At 38.9% G+C, this 19,370-nt stretch overlaps 1 protein-coding gene across 3 annotated transcripts in view; it reads right to left on the bottom strand.

The window, feature by feature from the left end:
• LOC144696894 (uncharacterized) overlaps positions 1-19,370 on the bottom strand; it is an 86,186-nt gene that overhangs the window by 18,032 nt on the left and 48,784 nt on the right. For all 3 annotated transcript variants that reach the window (XM_078568600.1, XM_078568610.1, XM_078568616.1), the window contains 3 exons: positions 13,978-14,131; positions 5,776-5,996; positions 212-366 (listed from right to left, as the gene is read on the bottom strand). In XM_078568600.1, the coding sequence (XP_078424726.1) occupies positions 212-366; positions 5,776-5,996; positions 13,978-14,131 (530 nt within the window). The remainder of the gene's footprint in view (positions 1-211; positions 367-5,775; positions 5,997-13,977; positions 14,132-19,370) is intronic.

Raw genomic sequence — 19,370 nt, 5'->3', positions numbered from 1 at the left:
CATAACTTCAGGAAATCTTTGAGTGGACACCAGCATTTTCATACACCAGCATAAACAGTACTGGTAAAGGATATTTGCAGAATACAATTGACTTGCTTAGTTTTTTTTAAATTAAATATTCTGTGCAGATCTTTTCAGAGTTCCTTCTGAAATACACAAATTTACTTCATGCCACTGGAAAAGTGAATCACTGATCTTGGTTCTGACTAACCTCAGCGCCATCATAGCTGAAGATTCCAACCACACTAACAGGAACTGCTTTGTTCACACAGCGGCCTAGAGCTTTGCGATTAAGAGCAAAGACAAATGGAATCTCTTGTTCACGGGCAACTTCAATTATCATATGCAATGCGTCATCCAAGCCACCTGGAGAAAAAAATTTTAAACAAACAATGCAAATGTTAAACATTACTAACATAACCAGGTTTTAAAAATCTAATAGTCTGCTTCTTGCAAATGCAGTGGTCAAGTTTGTCCTGGCCCAAGATTCTTTAGCACAGGGTCATCCAAACCTTTGTAGTTTAAAACAAACATGCGCAGTTTTCACTTTAATGCATTTTGTGGTGCAGTATCCCAAAGGTCATACAGTTAGTTATCTTCACAGTTTGAACTACTACTGCTAAAACCTCCTCCAATCCTTTCTTAACTTTCTCTTTCTCAGACTCCAACCTGTGCGTCCCCCCTTTCTTCACCGCAACGTTGGTGAGACATGCCTCCAGTCACCTAGGTTTGGACTCTGGAATTTCCTCTCAAAGGCCTCCAAGCCCCTTTCACTTTTATGACCCTTTAATAAAAAAACTCTGAACAAGCTTATGATCAATTTTTTCTTTGGTTTGGTACCATACAATGCAAGTAGTTGTTTTTAAGGCAAGCTTTTATAAACGGGGTACAAATCTTCTTATCCGGGAAGAAAAGCCTCCAAGTCAAACTTCAGTAATAGGGAAAATCAAATAGCATCAATTTCCCTCATTTTGAAATCAAACTTTGGTTTAAACATAAAATTTACTGCAGGTTCAAAAGCCTGTCCCCTGGCTGGCCTTTAAAGTTTTCAGTTTGGTTTCCTTGTGGAGCCGACGCCTCTTGAACTATGGCAAGCCTGATGCTGGAATCCATCTAGACTTCCAAAGACATTTGACAAAGATCTACATGAAAGTCTCTTAGTTAAAAAATTCGAAGTGGTGGGGATTTAGATTTAACCCTGGGGATGGATAATCAACTGGCTGAAAGGTAGGAAACAAATATTCATTGAAGGAGTATGTTGGGAAGGCAGCAGGGAGGTGGGAAAGGGGGTTGAAGGATGTTAAAAATAGGACAACTCCAACACTAGGTGTTGAGAGCACTAATATTTCAACTAATATAAAATGACCTGGATTCAAAAGCTCAGTGTCAAAGTACCAACTATGTGGGTCAGTGGGATTTAAGGAGGCAGTTCAGAAACTATAGAATGAGTGGACAAAGCAAGTTTGTTGGCAGAACAATGACAGATGAAACTTAAAATAAGCAAAAAAAAATGTTTAACCAATGTAGAGCAGAATTTAATAAAGCCAATAGAATGTTGAATTACATAACCAAAGCAGTAGAATACAAGTCAGAGGTAGTCACAATCGAACTTTGAAGTGCTTTGGTCAGATTGCACTTAAAGTGCAATGCATAGTTCTGGTTACTTTAACACACAAGAGACATTCAAGCAATGAGAGTCAGTGCGGCGAACAGCCTAGGTCAAAAGGAAAGATCAGGAAAATATGGGCTTTTCAATGTTGAAAGAAAGAATCTAAGAGGAGATATTGTCAATGTATACAACTTATTTATGGGTGTGGTAAAGATAAACTTGGATTATTATTTTAAATTGCAAAAAGTTGGACAAAGGAACACAAACTCGTAAAAGAAAAAGATTGGAATTTATGACAGGAAATTCTTCACAAAGAGCATCCAACATATAAAACAGACTTCCAGTATTCGCTGTGGGGGCATTTTTAAAAAAGTTAGATGCTGCAATGGGAAAACTTCAGAAAGTTTCTAGATGGGTGAATGGATTTTGAATAAATAATGGTTAAATGATTTTCCTCATCCCAACCACCTAGTGATCTTGAAACAGAACAGTTTTAGGAGCAATTGGAGAACAATATTAGTCAGAAATCCCTGACCATTTTAGAAAAAAAAAAAGATTGAATATGGAGAGGAACATCCTGAATAAATTAAGTCACGGTACAGAAATATAACACCCCCTCCATCATCCTCTCCAACTATCTGAAAATTAAGAGAATCATGGCCGATTATCAGCTGAATTTCTTCAGTCAAAGAAAGGGAATGTTGTTCTGATATTGAATCAGCTTTGCTGAGCTGGTTCAAGCAGGCTAGAAATCAATCTTCCTGGATTGCCCAGCATAATTTTTTTGGAAAAGATGAATTGTCGCTTAAGAATTTGGAAACAACTTTGTTTCTGCAAGTGGATCAGTGGCTTCAAAACTAGCATGCCATTAAGCTCAGATCTGCATGCAGCATTCCCACAGAAAGCACTGACAGCTGGGGCGGTGATAACGTTTCTAACATTTTAGTTGGTTGCAAAACCATGGCATCTTTATTGCCGATGATGAACTAGGACTTTTTTAAGCAAGCTACATTAAAGCAAAAAACTGGCTTTATCAATAAAAAAAATGTTGAAGTGGGGGGGGGAAAAAAAAAACTAGGCAGCGAATTATCATAATGGCATGATTAAGGAAGAGAAGCAATTTGCTGATGAGGAATTACAAAGCATATTCATATTTTTATGTTGTTACTCTGCCTATAATCAATAGAAAAAGATATTTTTTTTTCCAAGAATGGCTACATAACTTTTAATAAAGCAAAGCAAGGTCATAAAATTGCCTTGATCATTAGCTTTGATGTAGAGCTCCATTGAACTGCCTGATTCTAAATATGATGGAGTTAATATTTTAGCCATCAACAAATGGATTTATGGTGTTAGGCCACACGAAATGTTTGGTGTGAAGAGCGATTGCTTCACATGATGCTGATGTGTCATTTTCATTGGATGTTCTACAGGTAATCTATAATTCATTCGCCATGGGAGGTGCAGAATCTCTTGCCAACTGTTTCTGGCACTGCACATAAGTCGAAACAGCTGTATCTGGCAGAGGCGATGATCCTACATGTGTACCAATGCCCAACTCTGAAGCAGCAAACTTCTTTAAGTGCACGACTTCACTGTGTCTACCAGCAGACAAAAGTTTTGAATCCAATGTCTATATGTGCAAAGAAGTTCAGTGTCCGCATTACTGATTGATATAGAAACAATTGATTCTGTGATGTTCCTGCTAGTGGGTGCGATAGTAAGGAGGTTCTATGGAGCATATTCAGTAGGCAGACAAAGATAGATGAATCAGCTCCACCGCCATGGTGTTTAATTGTTGAGCAAGTGTCCAACATATATGCAAGATGCTGAGCAGAATTGACAAATTTTGGGGTAAATTTGCTGGTGAGATTAACTTTGCATTGTGCATCTTGCTCAAGTTTTGATCATGTACATTTTCATAGTAGATCTGATGTATTATATTGTTATGTGTGTTTGTGAAGTTTTGCTTTATTAAAGCGATGGATAATTCAAATTTTCACAAAGAAAACGGCAGAATTAAGATAAGCACACGACAAACCAAATATGCTAAAGCGGGTATAAGGAATTGTTCAGGTGATCTGAAGTGCAACGATGGCCAATGCATATTCTGAAGAAATAACCAGAGCTGCAAATTATATGGGGGGAACATTCCAATCAGACAAAGTCTTTCATTAGAGACGGTTAGCTAAAATTGAAGCTCTTGGAATTGAAGGCAAATTACAAACATATGAAATGGGAGCAGAAGTAGGCTATTCGGCCCCTCGAGCCTGCTCTGCCATTCATTAAGATCATGACTAATCTATTTGTTTTGAATTCCACATTCCCATCTTCCCCCGATAACCTTAGATTCTTGTTAGGCAAGGGAATCAATCTACCTCCACCTTAAAAATATTCAATCGCTCCGCCTCCACTGCCTTCTGAGCCAGGGTTCCAAAGTCACACAGCCCTCAAAAAATTTCTCCTCATCTCTCTCTTAAAGGGCAACCCCTAATTTTAAAACAGTGCCCCCTAATTCTAGACTCACCCACAAGAGAAAATATCCTTTCCATGTCCACTTCGTCAATACAGCTCAGGATCTTATATACTTCAACAAAGTCATCCCCCTCTCCTCTAAACTCCAGTGGAAACAAACCCAGTCTATCTAACCTTTCCTCATAAGATAACCTGCTCATTCCAGGTATCAATCCAGTAAACCTACACGTTTACAACCTTCCTTACATAAGGAAACCAAAACTGCACACAATATTCGAAATGTGGTCTCACCAACGCCCTGTATAACTTATTAATAGCATCCTTACTTTTATGTTCAATTCCTCTCGTAATAAAAGGACATCAGTCTATTAGCCTTCTTAATGCATACTAACTTTGTGACTCATGCACTAGAAGACCTGGATCCCTCTGCACCTCAGAATTCTGCAGCTGTTCTCTGTTATATTATACTCCATCTGTCATATTTATGACCACTTACTCAACCTATCTATATCCATCTGCAACCTCCTTATGTCCTCTTCACAACGTACTTTCCTACCTATCTTTGTCTCATCTGAAAATTTAGCTACCATGCCTTCACACCCCTCATCTAAGTCATTGATATAAATTGTAAAAAGTTGGAGACCCCAGCATAGCCCCCCCTGCGGGACTCAGCTCGTCACATCCTGCCAACCAGAAAACAACCCATTTATGCATACTCTGTTTTCTGCCAGCCAATCTTCTACCCACAGTTAAGAGAAATGACAAGGCTTTCTAACATGCTAATATTGACCTGGTTAGGAAATTAGTCGAGTGGTAGAAGACAGAACAGGGGCAATAGGCAGGTACTCTAATTGGCAGGATGTGTCCAGTGGTAGCCCGCAAGGATTAGTATTGGAGCCTCAACCATTCACTGTATTTATTTGCAACTTAGATGATGGGATAGAAAACCACATATATCCAAGTTTGCCCATAATACAAAAATAGGTGGTACTGTAAGCAGTGCAGTTGAAAACATTAAATTAGAAAGAGGCATACAAATAGATTTAAGCAAACAGACAAATGGAATTCAATGTAGGCAGATGGGAGGTAATCCATTTTGGACCTCTCAACAACAGAAGGCTTTCTAAATGGTGAAAAGCTAGAAACAGTGGAGTCTAAAGAGACTTCGGGCGGGCGGGCAGTGGGGGCAGTCTGTGTACACAGGTCATTAACATGTTATGAACAGTTACAGAAAGTAAGAGTAAAAGGAGAGATTGCATGAACTAAAGTTGTACTCCCTGGAATTTTACAACAGTTAAGGGGTGATCTGGTCAAAGTTGAAGATATTAAGGAGAGCAGATGGAGTGGATAGAAATAAATTATTTCCGTTGGCTGGGGAGTCTAGGACTAAGGGGCATAGTCTAAAAATTAGTCAGATCTTTCATGAATGATATTAGGAAGCTCTTCTACATGTAAAAGATCGGAACTCTTCCGCAAATGGCAACTGATTCTAGGTCAATTGTTAATTTTAAATCTAAGATTGATACTTCTGTTAACCAAAAGCATTAAAAGAACATGGGAGTTAAGTCACAGATCAGTCATGATATCATTGAATAGCAGAACAGGCTCAGTGCATTAAATGGTCTACCCCTGTTCCCATCAATTTTTCCCCTTCCTACATCCTGTAAAAGGAAGAGTTACAAACAACTTACCTTTGGATTGTATTCTTTCACAGTTAGGAGAAATTATAACACACTTCAGCTTTTTCAGCTTTAGATGTTTCAACACTTCTCTCAGCCCCATGACAACCCTACGTTTTTTCTTAGCTTTAATTGGATCCTTTTGGTACAAGCGATCTTGGAAACGGACAAGTTCTTTCAGCAGGTCAGTCACATAATTATCAACTTCTTTACTGAGCACCTGGCTGCAATATCTGAAGGAAAAAATGTAGCATGGTGAGGTACTAGAACAATATTACAATAAAGTACATATTATGCAAGGAAAAACATGGTGACAGCATTGGTGCGCAGGAGGAGTGGGTGTGTTGAGAAATTTACACTTACTGTTCTTAACATGTGATAATGAGCAAACCAGACAGTCAAAATGCTGACTGGCAATGTAGAAATATGCACCACAGAATACTGGCAGCCTCATGATTTGAAACTAACAATTCTTGAACTCAAATGACCATGAATCACAAGTACAAAGCATGAAATAATCAATTTATATGGATTATGAGGGTGGGGGTGGGAGGTGCAGATGTAGGGCAGAGGGAGGTAACTTAGGCAGTGAGGGGGCAAGACCACGAGGGATTTAAACATCTGATGCATTGAAAGACTTGGAGCCAATGTAGATCAGGGGAAGACAGAGGTGACGGATGAGTATGATGGTGCATGCAGTAGAATGTTTAGAGAAACGGTGCAGGCAGTAGAATATTTAAATAAATTAAGTTTACAGATGTGAAGAATGGGAAGCCATTAAGGAGAGCATTCGAATGATAATCTGAAAATGAAAATGCAGAGAAATTAAATGTTAAAATAACCTAGTTATAGAAGCAATTTTGAACTAAAACCCTGAAGTACTTTCTATTATCAAGTGTCTATACGCTCATTTACGAAGATGTTTCAGGTTTGAAGTCTCTGAATACAAGAGCTTAAATAGTTTTAGAGTGCACGCAGGTAAAAAATAAAACTATATAGGATTCAATGGGGCAGAGGGGGTTTGATGGGAGGAGAAAGGGAAAGAAATTTTATTTTTTAAAATCATGAATTCTAGATCCTCATTCCTATAATCATATTACTCCTTTCTAAGAGCATCACAAAATTATAGCATGCCCACTCTTCAAACTCTGCACTGACAAAAGCAGATAAATCTAAAAAGTAATAGTTGATCTGTATACAGCTACTGCTGAAAGGGATATTGTGTTTGACAAAGTTATGACAGTTATTCGAGGATGTAACAAGCAGGGTGGATAAAGGGGTTCCAGTAGATATGGGGTATTGGATTTCCAAAAGGTGCCAAATAAAAAAGGTTACTGCACAAGATAAGAGCTCATGGGTTGGGAGGTGATATATTAACATGGATAGAAACAGAGTCTGGATAAATGGGTCAATTTCAGGTTGGCAAACTGCAACGAGTGGAATGCCACAGGGATCAGCGCCGGGGCCTCAACTATTTACAATCTATGTTAACGACTTGGATGAAGGGACTGACTGTATTGTAGCCAAATTTGATGATACAAAGATAGGATACAAAGAGGAGGATACAAAGAATCTGCAAAGGGATGTAGATAGGTTAAGTGAGTGGGTAATAATTTGGCAGATGACGTATAATGTGGGAAAATGAGATTTTCCACTTTGGCAGGAAGAAAAGCAGATTATTTAAATGGAGAGAGACTGCAGAATGATGTGGAACAGAGAGATATGGATGCCCTTGTACACGAATCACAAAACAAAAGCATATAGGTCCAGCAAGTAATTAGGGAGGCAAATGGAATGTTGGCTTTTATTGCAGAGGATGGAGTAATAAAAGTAGGGAAGTCTTGCTACAACTGTACAGGGCATTGGTGACTGCGCCTAGAACAGGGTGTACAATTTTGGTCTCCTTTCTTGAGAGATATGCTTGCATTGGAAGCAGTTCAGAGAAGGTTCACTAATTCCTGGGAATATAGGTTGGACCTATACTCATTGGGTTTAGAATGAGAGGTGATTTTATGGATACATAAAAGAGATTTGACAGGGTAGATGTTGAGAGGATGTTCCTTCTCGTGGAGGAATCTAGAACTAGGGAGCACAGTTAAAAATAAGGGATCTCCCATTTAAGATGGAGATGAAGAAGAATTTCTTCAGAGGGTTGTTAGTCTTTGTAATTCACGTCCCCATAGACTCTGGGTCATTGAATACATTCAACACTGAGTTAGATAGATCTTTGATCTACAAGGGAGTATAGGGTTATAGGAAACAGGCAGGAAAGTGGAATTAAGGCCACAGTCAGATCAGCCATGATCTTGTTGAATGGTAGAGCAGGCTTGTTGGGCCAAATGGCCTACTCCTGCTCCTATTTCTTATGGTATTAATGAAACCTATTCTGTACAATAAACATGAGAAAACATGATCAATTGACTCCATACTTTGGACTTGCATCGCCAATCAAAATGGCTGACACCAAATTGGTGTTTTTAGGGTCCAAAATTGAGATTTGTCTACACTGGTGCAGACAGTATTTACAAAATAAGATCAAAAAGAAACTTAAAAATACCAAAATTCCACACTGAAATGTACAAGTGTAATTATGACCAAGTTAAAGTTTGTGTCAAGGGTTGCTCACTAGAATGCAACATTAAGGCTATAAAGGACTAAATACAGGCAGATATTCAGGTTAAGCAAGTTTATTGAGTGAATAGCTAAGTCCGATAGACAAGGAAGGTCAATCCTCACCTTGCATGGAGTTAGCTGATTTCAGCCAGGACAGTAGTGGGAACATTAGAATTGACCTACCATGCTTAGCCAGGGAGGGAAATTTAATCTACTCCCAAACGCGGTGTAAAAGTACGTGTGTGCTATTGGGTGAGGGTAGTTACACTCAGTTGTGATGCTACTTATTGTACAGCAATCTTCATCTCACCATCAAGAATTACACACAAATAAGGGCTATGCGAGCAAGAGACAAGGTAACAGTGGACCCAGAGAGAGGGAGGAAAGGGAATTCGTGCAGAAAATTGGCAAAAAAGGAAAAACTAATAACATTAAAACAATTGACAAGGAGAAAGGCCATTGTTCTCACGGGAAATCTTGGAAATCAAATGGAGCTTTTCACTCCGTAAAAGTACTAATGCGTGGTGAAAGAAAAGCTATAAAACATCAAAGACTTCACACAACTGTGAAAGATTTCTTTTAAAAGATTTCACTTCCTGAAGGAGTGAGGAAGTGTATTTTATCGTATGTAAATTATGAATGTTGTAATAAAACGCTAACATTTTTGCAGTTAAGAATATACAAAAATCACCCAGACAGTAGGAACCTCATGATCTCAACACTATGACCAGCAGACTGTGACAGACAAAAAGAGTGAAAGATATATTTAAAAAAACTCCCTGCTGTCTCAATTACAAATCACTTATCTTCATATTAGGAAAGTAAGAGCATGAGTTGTTAATACTCATGCAAAATTTTTCGCAAGGATTAAGGTAAAAATCAACCACACTGGGGAAACAGAACATCTGACTAAGTAGTTACTGATGGCATCAAGCTCACCCAGATCAGAAACAATGCAAGGTTCCACCCACATTATTCTGCCATGAAAACCACCAACCTCAGGACCAAAATTCCCCTTGTACCAACACATACAGAATACGATAAATATATCTCAGGTTGTAGTAAGCTGGATAGTTTGAGAGAAATTAATTTGTGATAAGCAGCAATACAAAGTAATTGTATTTAAATTACCAAATGAGGTGGCATACTTGCAAGCTAGTTTCAGATACCTGCCTTTCTAGCCAATAAACTCATACCCGTTTTTCAAGAGACTTACTGATTGGTTTCTCCCTACCTTCCAGAGCAGACTACATAATTTAGCTGCCGAGTAGAGTTAAGGCCTAATTCTATGGTTAAATTGCTTATCTCCACTCAACACCTAAACTACGTGTCTGGCAAAGGTCTGAAACTTGTGTGCAGACTTTCAGGCTCAAATCACATCATACTAGTTTATGCCCTAGACCTCCAGATTGCCCAGAGTGGATATGCTCATTTCACCACTGATTAACTAAGATAAATGTGTCTTAGCTATGTTTTTTTGCCGGTCACATGTAAATAAATTTCCTTCACGATGGTTGCTGTTGGTAAATAGTGCCTCTACAGTAAAATTGGGCATGGTGGTGCAGTTTGTACACATCAATTTTTTGTGATAAATCATGTTGACATACATTTCTTTAGCAATTGGGAAGGTGAGACAGGGCACATGGAGAGGAAATGGAAAATTAGTCTCTTTCTTAGAGCAGTGTGTTCTGGAACCAACCAGAGAACAGGTTATATTAGACCTGGTATTGTATAATGTGACAGGATTAATTAATGACCTCAGAGGGAAGGCACCCTTAGGTAGCAGCAAGTACAATTTTACATTCAGTTTGAAAAGGGAGAAGAGTGGGTCTAAGACTAGTATCTTAAATAAGGGCAACCATGTGGGCATGAAAGCTGAGCTGGCTGAAGTGAACTGGAGAAGCAGTGGCAGACATTTAAGGAGATATTTCAGAGTGTTCAGAATAAGTACATTCCTATTATACAGAAAAATTACAAGGGGAGGACCCACTATCCATTGTTAACTAAAGAAGTTACGGAAAGCAACAAACTTAAGGACAAAGCATATAGCTGCGCAAAGATGAGTGGCAGGTCAGATGATTGGTTAGAATATAAAAGGACAGCAGAGAATGACTCAAAGATTAATCAGGACTAAGAAATTAAAGTATGAGAGGAAGCTAGCTAGAAATGTGAAAATGGATAGCAGTGTTTCTACAGGTATTTAAAAAGGAAATAAGTGAGTATTGGTCCTCTAGAGAGGATGACAATGGGGAGTTAATAGTAGATAATAAGGAAATGGTAGATGAAATGAACAAATAGTTTGTTTCTGTTTTCACTATAGAGGACACAAAAAACATTCCAGTAATAGTTGTAAATTAGGAGGTGGAAGGGAGAGAGGAACTTAGTGAAATTACAATCACTAGGGAAGCGGTACTGAGCAAACAGATGGATCTGTGGGCTTACAGGTCCCTGGGTCCTGATGGACTTCATCCTAGGGTCTTAAATGAGGTGGCTAATAAAATAGTGGATGCCTTGGTGTTAATTTGCAAATTTCTCTAGATTCGAGAACAGTTCCATCAGACTGGAAAGTAGCAAATGTAACCCCTCTATTCAAGAAGGGAGGGAGGCAGAAAACAGGAAACCATAGGCCAGTTAGCTTGATATCTGTCGTGGGGAAGGTGTTAGAATCAATCACTAAGGAGGTTATAGCTGGGCACTTAGAGAAACTCAAGATAAATCGGGAAGAGTCAGCATGGTTTTGTGAAAGGAAAATCATGTTTAACCAATTTGTTGGAGTTCTTTGAAGGAACATGCGCTGTGGATAAAAAGGAGCCTGTAGATGCGCTGTGGATAAAAGGGAGCCTGTAGGTGTGCTGTACTTGGATTTCCAGGAGGTATTTGATAAGGCGCCACATCAAAAGGTCACTGCGGAAAATAAAAGCACATGGTGTAGGGGGTAATGTATTACCATGGATAAAAGATTAGCTGGCTGGCAGAAAACAGTATGCATAAATGGGTCTTTTTCCGATTTGCAGGTTGTGACATGTAGAGTCCTGCAGGGGTCTCAATTTTTTACAATTTACATCAATGACTTAGATGAGGGGAGTGAAGGCATGGTAGTTAAATTTGCAGATGACACAAAGAAAGATAGGTAGTGAAGAGGACATAAGGAGGTTGCAGACGGCTATAGATAGATTGGGCAAAAATATGGCAGATGGAATATAATGTGGGAAAATGTGAAGTTGTTCACTTTGGCACGAAGAATACAAAAAGCGAGTATTATTTAAATGGAGAACGGCTACAGAATTGTGAGCTAGGTGTTCTGGTGCATGAGTCACAAAAAGTTAGTATGCAAGTACAGCAAGTAATTAAAGCGGCTAATGGAATGCTATCCTTTATTACGAGAGGAATTAAACATAAAAGCAAGGATGTTATGCTTCAGTCATACAGGACATTGGTGAGATCATATCTCGAGTAGTGTGTGCAGTTTTGGTCTCCTTATTTAAGGAAGGATGTAAATGCGTTGGAAGTGGTTCAGAGGAGGCTTACTAGATTGATACATGGAATGAGCAGGCTGTCTTATGAGGAAAGTTGAGACAAGCTGGGCTTGTTTCTACTGGAGTTTAGAAGACTGAGGGGTGACTTTGATTGATATATATAAGATCCTGAACAGTACTGACAAAGGTGGACGTGGAAAGAATATTTCCTCTTGTGGGCGAGTCCAGAACTAGGGGCACTATTTTTAAATTTGGGGTTGCACTTTTAAGACAGAAATTAGGAGAATTTTTTTCTTTCAGAGGGTTGTGCGACTTTGGAACTGTATGCCTCAGAAGGCAATGGAGGTGGGTCATTAAATATTTTAAAAGGCGGAGGTAAATAGATTCTTGTTAGGCAAGAGAATCAAAGGTTATCGGGGAAGATGGGAATGTGGAATTCAAAATAAATAGATCAGCCATTATCTTAATGAATGGCGGAGCAGGCTCAAGGGGCCGAATGGCCTACCTCTGCTCCTATTTTGTATGTTTGATCCCTTTACGGTCTCTAATTTCATCACATCACTTGTCCAACATTGGCTTCAGATCCTGCAATAAACTCCATTCCCTGGCCACTGATTCCTTCCCTCTCCCTGGCAACTACCCAAGGCTGAACCGGACCATTTGCAACCTTGCTATTATATTTGATTCCGAGATAAGCTTCTGACCACATATTTGCACTCTCTCTGAAACAGTCTATTTCCACCTCCATAACATCACCCAATTCTGCCGTTGGAGGTCATCTGCTGCTGAAACCCTCATCAATATCTTTGCTACCTCTAGATTTGAGGACCAATGCAATCCTGACAGGCTTCTCATGTTCCACCATCAGCAACCTTCAGGTCATCCAAAACTCTGCTGCACATGTCCTTATTCACACCAAGTCCTATCCACTCATCACCCCAGTGCTTGCTGACCTACGTTGGCTCCTGGTTAAGCGACATCTCGATTTTAGAATTCTCATTCTTGTTTTCAAATCCCTTCAAAACCTCATTTCTCCCTGTCTCTGTAAACTCCTCCAGCCCCACAAGTCTCCAAATATTTGCATTCATCTAATTCTGGCCTCTCGAGCATCCCCAATTCAAATTGTTCCACCATTGTTGGCCAAAACCAGAAACATGCGCATGCTGGCATGAACAAGAAAATTAGATGCTCTAATTTTGCAAAAATTGAGATGAAGGAGTTTCAATTTATCCAGAAATTGAAATCAGATAGCAAGTTGAAAAGGATAATAATATTATTGCAGTTAAAAATAGTGGCTGAGTTAAGCATTGTTCCCACTGTACCTGTGAAGGTGAGCATGTAATTGTAAATTGAATGACCAAGAGTTAGAATGCAAATGACATAAAGAAGCACATCATGGATAGAACCCAGAGGAATTCTGGAAATGACTGTGCAGGCTTGGAAGAAGAAACCATCTGAATTGAGTGGCATTGTGAAAAATAGATTAAGGAAGATGAAAAGGGGACAGTGATTTGGGAGTCCTAGTTCCATAGAGTTCCACTTATAAAACTATTAGGATGGCCTGGATGCTATGCATAAAATTTGGAATAGGAAATGGCTAGAGAGGCAAGTACGTAGCTGGGCAACAATGATGAATCTTGAAGAGACAGGGTATATTAAGGATGAGCCAGAGCTTTGTAAAAACAAGGTTTATAGTAGTATTTGCAAAAAATGTTGGCAGGTGTGACATTATTTTAATTCTGAAAAGGATGTAATTGATGCTGAGGCAAAGAGATGTTCATGATGGTTTTGGGAATGGAATGAGAGCCGAGTTGGAAGGCAGGCTACAAATACTGAAGGGAGAAGGGATGGAGGAGCTGAAAGGTGTTTCTGGTCTCAAAAAGTCTACTGCATGTTTGATTCTTAGTGCTCTAACACCAGTATGCGTTCCAGTGCCCAATAGTCCAGCAATGCTCATTTCTCTGAAGTGCATAGGGCTCAGATGTTCAAACTAAAATTCAGAGGATCAGAATTTTGCAAAGTCTGATGCAATATGCTCAAATGCTTACCTTCAGGTAGTAATAAATTAAGGGTCACTTTTAATTATGAAACTCATTCCAACATATAGCACTAGAACGTCACTTACTCTCTAAAACGCCTGCTATGTATCTTCGGACGACTGGGATTCATCAGTACACTTTCTGTCCAAGTTCCTTCAGGAGTTTTTGGTGTTTCAGAAAGGGATTGTAAATTTTGAGTGTGTGATGAAGGTGCAGAATCAGCCAAATCTTCTGTTGAATCTGAATCAAAAATGTTGGAGAAAATTATATAGAGCATTAATGTTTGAGGAAGTTGCAGAATAGTATGCACAGCAGAACAAAATCGCATAAACTAAGTATTTTCAACAAAGGCATTCTGCTAAACAGAATTGAAAGCAACAGTTCATTTAACCTTTCTCAAAAAACTTGCCCTGCTGTTGCAAATCCTACTTTCAGAAAACTCTATGTAGGGGTATAGTTAAGAACATAACATTTATACACATTCTGGCTGATCTGGTGTTCCCTCTCCTCCTGCACCTAACGTTCCTGGGACTTTGGTGCATACATCAACCTTATAGGTGACACTGAACATGCTGCTTACATACTTAAGAGCAGTGTGAAGATAAAAACGTGGCATTACCGTAATGAGAATTAATTCTGAGTCTCTCTGACTTTGTTCATGTCCACAGATCACTAAAAGATAGCTATCAGGTACAAGAAAAAAAAATCAAAAAGCCTAAAAAAATCAAAAAGCCTTTATAACTAGAGGGCTAGAACATAAAAAGGGAGGAAATTTTGCCACAGCCATACGAAGCTCTTGTCAGACTATATCTAGGGTATTGCGTACAGTTTTGGGGCAGTTTCCTGGAATCAAGGGTTCCTCCCCAAACACTACCTCCAGCAACCTGGGAGATACAGCAATTTAAATTTCCTTGTGGTGCACCCCTCCCCTACCCCATTAGGTGAAATCCGATAGTCACGAGCCTGTGGAGGAAAGTGGAGAGTTGGGAATCAAAGGTTTGGGGGTTCTCAGAATCCAGTCTGAAATAGAGGTGGATGGAACCTCTCTCAGAGTTTCACTCTGGTTTCCCCTTTTATCTCATTCCCTTCCCTGACTACTGACAGCTGATTTCTTACTCCTTGGAACATGCTGCAGAACAGCTGCTGGTGCAAAACGACTAGTGAAAGTACTCAACCACAGATGACCAAGCCATAATGAACAAATGGCATGTGCTCAGGAAATACTTGGTCAGATGTCAAGTGGTCAAGCCTTCAGAATCCCTCCAACCAGAGACAGTAACCTAATTTTGCACACCATACCTTAGAAAGGACATTTTGATCTTGGAAGGAATAGATCACAGATTCATCAGAACTTGAAGGGTAAGATTTTGAGGGGAGTTTACATAAACTTCTATATTCCAGGGAATAAAAGGATAAGGTTAAGTGGTGATTTGTTTGATTTTTGAGACTTTTGAAAAGAATTGATGAAGTTGACAGAGAGAAACTTTAGCACATGGTGCAGGAGCCTAGGAGAAAGAGACAAAGGCTTAAAATCAGACCTAGGCCATTCAGGAGAGAAGTTAGGAAAGAGTGCTCAAAGTGAAGAACTCTTCCACCAAAAAAGATGCTAGTTAAATAATAATTTCAAATCTCAGATAGATAATACTTATGACTAGCAAAAATCCAAGGGATGCGGAGCCAAAGCAGGTGGTTGAATTAGGATACAGATCAGCCATGATCTCACTGAATGATGGAACTGGCTTGAGGAGCTAAATGACCCACTCCTGTTCATGCGTTCCATAATTGCCAAGATAACACAAATACATTTGAGTGAAAATTGTAATTCAACCCATTCATTCTACATGTGGGAACTAGTGTGCATGTCCCAACCCATTCCAGGGCTGCACCAGAAGGGATTATCTCATGAATACTATTTTGCGACCAATTATTCTCATTAGTAAAATTTGTATGTGAAAAAAAAATCAAATAAACAATTGTTCCGCTAGGTTTTCAACATACTAAGTATGAACGTGTGAAAATTTAGCAGTGGTCCATCGATAGTTGATCGGGATTCAAAATTTATGTTTTATACATGCTAAACTAAAATGTACACTGAAAAAAAGCTTTGCAATGTTCAAAATGTTTGAAAAGAGTAACTTAAGTGGAACCACAGACTACTGAAGATACATACTACATATGTACTATCTGTAAACTGCCCCAGATAGAAAGTCACCTGTTACAAAAATTCAAGTAATTTTGGTAACATAACCCACTAGAGAGCAGCAATTAGTTCTGGTTTCAAATAGAATGCTTTACATCAGTTTGGTGAGGAACATGAAATGGTATCAGCTGGCTGGAGTGTCATGCTGTTTTGATCCTGTACTAATGGCCTTGGAAAAAGAGCAGCACAGATTCATCAGAACGTTATTCATCCTTCTCCACTCCACAGTGGTTGTGGAGTTAGTTCCCCACTTGCATCTGTTGCATAAATATTGTTGCCTTAGGATAGGCAAGCGCAGAATTAACAGATCTCCACTGACCAAGTAAAATTTTGTATTAAGAAGTATTCAGTGCTTAATACCAGCCTGTTATATAAAACTAACTTTAAAAGGCATGATAAGAAAGTTTAATTGACCACTGCTCCTTTATGCTCTGGGCTTGTCAAATTAAGTCAAGAAAAGGAGAAATTGGCTAAAAATTAAAAAAAAGAGTGGGGGAAGATTGGAATGAGATTGGGCTTCAGAATTTCTGAAAGAGATCAAACTTCATACATATTGTATAAACTAGTTCACCACAGAAAAAAAAAACTTACACATCCATAGCCAGCTAACCAATGGACACATACAAACACAAATAAAACCAGAGCTGTGTATGTGCAGAATAAGAAGAATCCACACATTGCTCTCTTTGTAGATGTAAATCCACAATAAGGAAGCATGCAAAAATCATAAATGGCCTGGATTTTGTATCATTGCCATTACTCCACTGAAACTGACAGCAACTTTGGGAGTCTGCAAATGTGAAGTTGCTATCAGAGATTCCACACTCCCCTCAGAATGTAATCTCTAAGCAGTGAATTGATGAAAACTTCCTCTCTTACACCATTAGTATCTGTATAATAACCCTTGAAAAGTTACGCCTTGGTGAATGAGGTGTAACTGGATTTTTTAGCTAAACACCCTCACTGGCCCTCAAAAGCAAATTTTATATTTGTGGAATTTCAAACTTCTTCATTATGATAAAGTAAATTGCATATACTTAAGCTTTTTTATATTTTAGCTCCATCGTAATCATTTATTTTGCTAGCTGAACGTTTAACTTAAAAATGAAGGATAATCAGTGCTTTTAATTTCCTGGTTTGCTGTCTGTAAGAATACCTAAGCGTGATTGGCTGCTTAATCTGCTTGCTGATATCACTGCTGCTGGATCCCTGGAGTATTCCTTGACTCGTTGCCAGATTTAAACTGCTGTCAGGAAAAGCAAAATCCACATCACAGAGACCGCTAGATCTTTGTGGGAAGCTTTCTTCAAAGGTCGGTAGTGATGCCATTGCTTTGACATTGACTGCAAAATCCCTGCCCATAATTTGTTCCAATTTTGTCTAAATTTGTATTTTCCATTAAATATGGATCATTCTATGCTCATCACTGCTATGAATGATTGTGCTTCAATGTGCAATAAATTAAAATAGTTATCAGAACAGTTTTAATCATTTGAGAAGTAAAATTGTAAAAGCATTTTCCTCGGAATCAGACACTAATCAAAAATATTGAGCCAAGGGCACATCATGAAGGGCCACGATGTAATTCTTGCAGGATGTTAGAAGTGGTCAGAAATATTGATGCTCTCAAACAAATTGGAAGCTCTAGAATGCTGTGGGGGGAAAAAAACACTCTGGACAGGGCCATTAAATGATAGTAAATTGCACAAAAATAAAGCTAGTTCAAGGAAGAAAAATAATAAGACAGCTAGAAAGGTAATCATGATATGTTCATATTGCATAGGCTAGAAAAGGTTTTGTATGGGAGAAAGAGCAACCAATCATCATGGTTATATGGAGTCAAAGTATAGATAAACACTGAAAACTTATTAAAAGAATTTAGAAGATTGAAAGACAAGGTTAAGAGTTAGGGGCAGGATTTGGTAATGTCAGAATTACATACCCTGGCATGTGCTAGAATAGAGGACAGGAAGAATTGGAAATCAAACAGTAGTCAAAGGCATGGTGTCAGCAAGCAGAACCGCACTTTGTTGGGTACTGGCTCCAATTCTGAAATAGATGGGAGCTATGCTGCAAGAATGGTCTACATCTGAACAGAGAGGGTCCTAATATGCTGACAAAATGCTTAAAAAGGGAACTGATGAGGCATCTAAACTAGGATGGGTAGGGGTAGGGGTTAGGAAAATTAACTCAACTGGAATCAGCTAATAGTAAATGAGGATAATATTTATTCAAAAACAATTTAGCCAGAGAAATGTGGAGTAGAGGAATAGAATCAAATAGGGACAAGACTGCAAGAAAGATAAAGGGTTGCTTAAATAAAAAAGGTTCAGGGAAGGGACCAGTTTTTCTTTTTAAAAAGTATACAAAGATTAAAATGTATTTATTGCAATGCGCAGTGTGGGGAAATAAATGAGAAACTAGGAACAATAATTTTACAGAAAATCTCAATAATAACATTAAACAGAAACCAAGCTGCAAACTGGACAAGAATGGAAAATAAATATATATTGTCATATATCGATGGGGGGGAGGGGGGGTTCGGAAAAATAAGAAAGCAAACAGTTTGGCAATATTGGATAAAATGGGAATATTTGCTATATTGATGATGCAGACAGGAAAGCGGTAAAGACAGAATCAATATGTTTGGTACTTGAAGACAAAAAAAAAGGGTTTGTCAACAGTGATTCAGTAGTGGCACCCTTACCTGAGTTAGTTAGGTTTGTGGACTCAAATTTCACTCCAGAGACTTGAGCCCAATATCTAGGTTGGCTCTTCAGTGCAGTACTGAGAGACTGCTGTACTGCTGGGGGTGTTGTCTTTCAGGTAAGATATTAAACAGGTTCTATCTGCTTCTTAGGAGAGTGTGTAAGATAATACACACCTCACATATGTGCCTTCCCTCCTCCCCACATCAGTTTTTATTTAGCTGATTGAAGTTCACACTTTTCAGCCAAATAACAGCTCACATCTCCCAACCATGCTGGTGACTAGAACCAAGCCTCAACGGAGCACAGTCACAACCCTCCCCACTACTGGGGGCCATTTAGATGATCAGAGTTAACTATTATCCTTTTCCTCCTCTCTCTCCCCTTCTCCCCCCAACCCCACTCCTTGTCTCCTTTTTCTCTACTTTACCTTTCTCATCTTCCTATCTTTATTCCTCTTCACCCTACCTAACTCATGTCAAGACTCTCGCCGTCTCTCTTATTCCCATCTTCTTTCCTTTCCCACCTTCAATCTTCCAGTTGTTTTTTTCCCCCTCCCTCTTCTAGGTCC

Source organism: Cetorhinus maximus, chromosome 2 (genome assembly GCF_964194155.1).
Source record: "Cetorhinus maximus chromosome 2, sCetMax3.hap1.1, whole genome shotgun sequence".
In the NCBI taxonomy this organism is placed as follows: domain Eukaryota; kingdom Metazoa; phylum Chordata; class Chondrichthyes; order Lamniformes; family Cetorhinidae; genus Cetorhinus; species Cetorhinus maximus.
The sequence above is the reverse complement of the archived record's forward strand: the minus strand, read 5'-3'. Positions and strand labels throughout refer to the sequence as shown.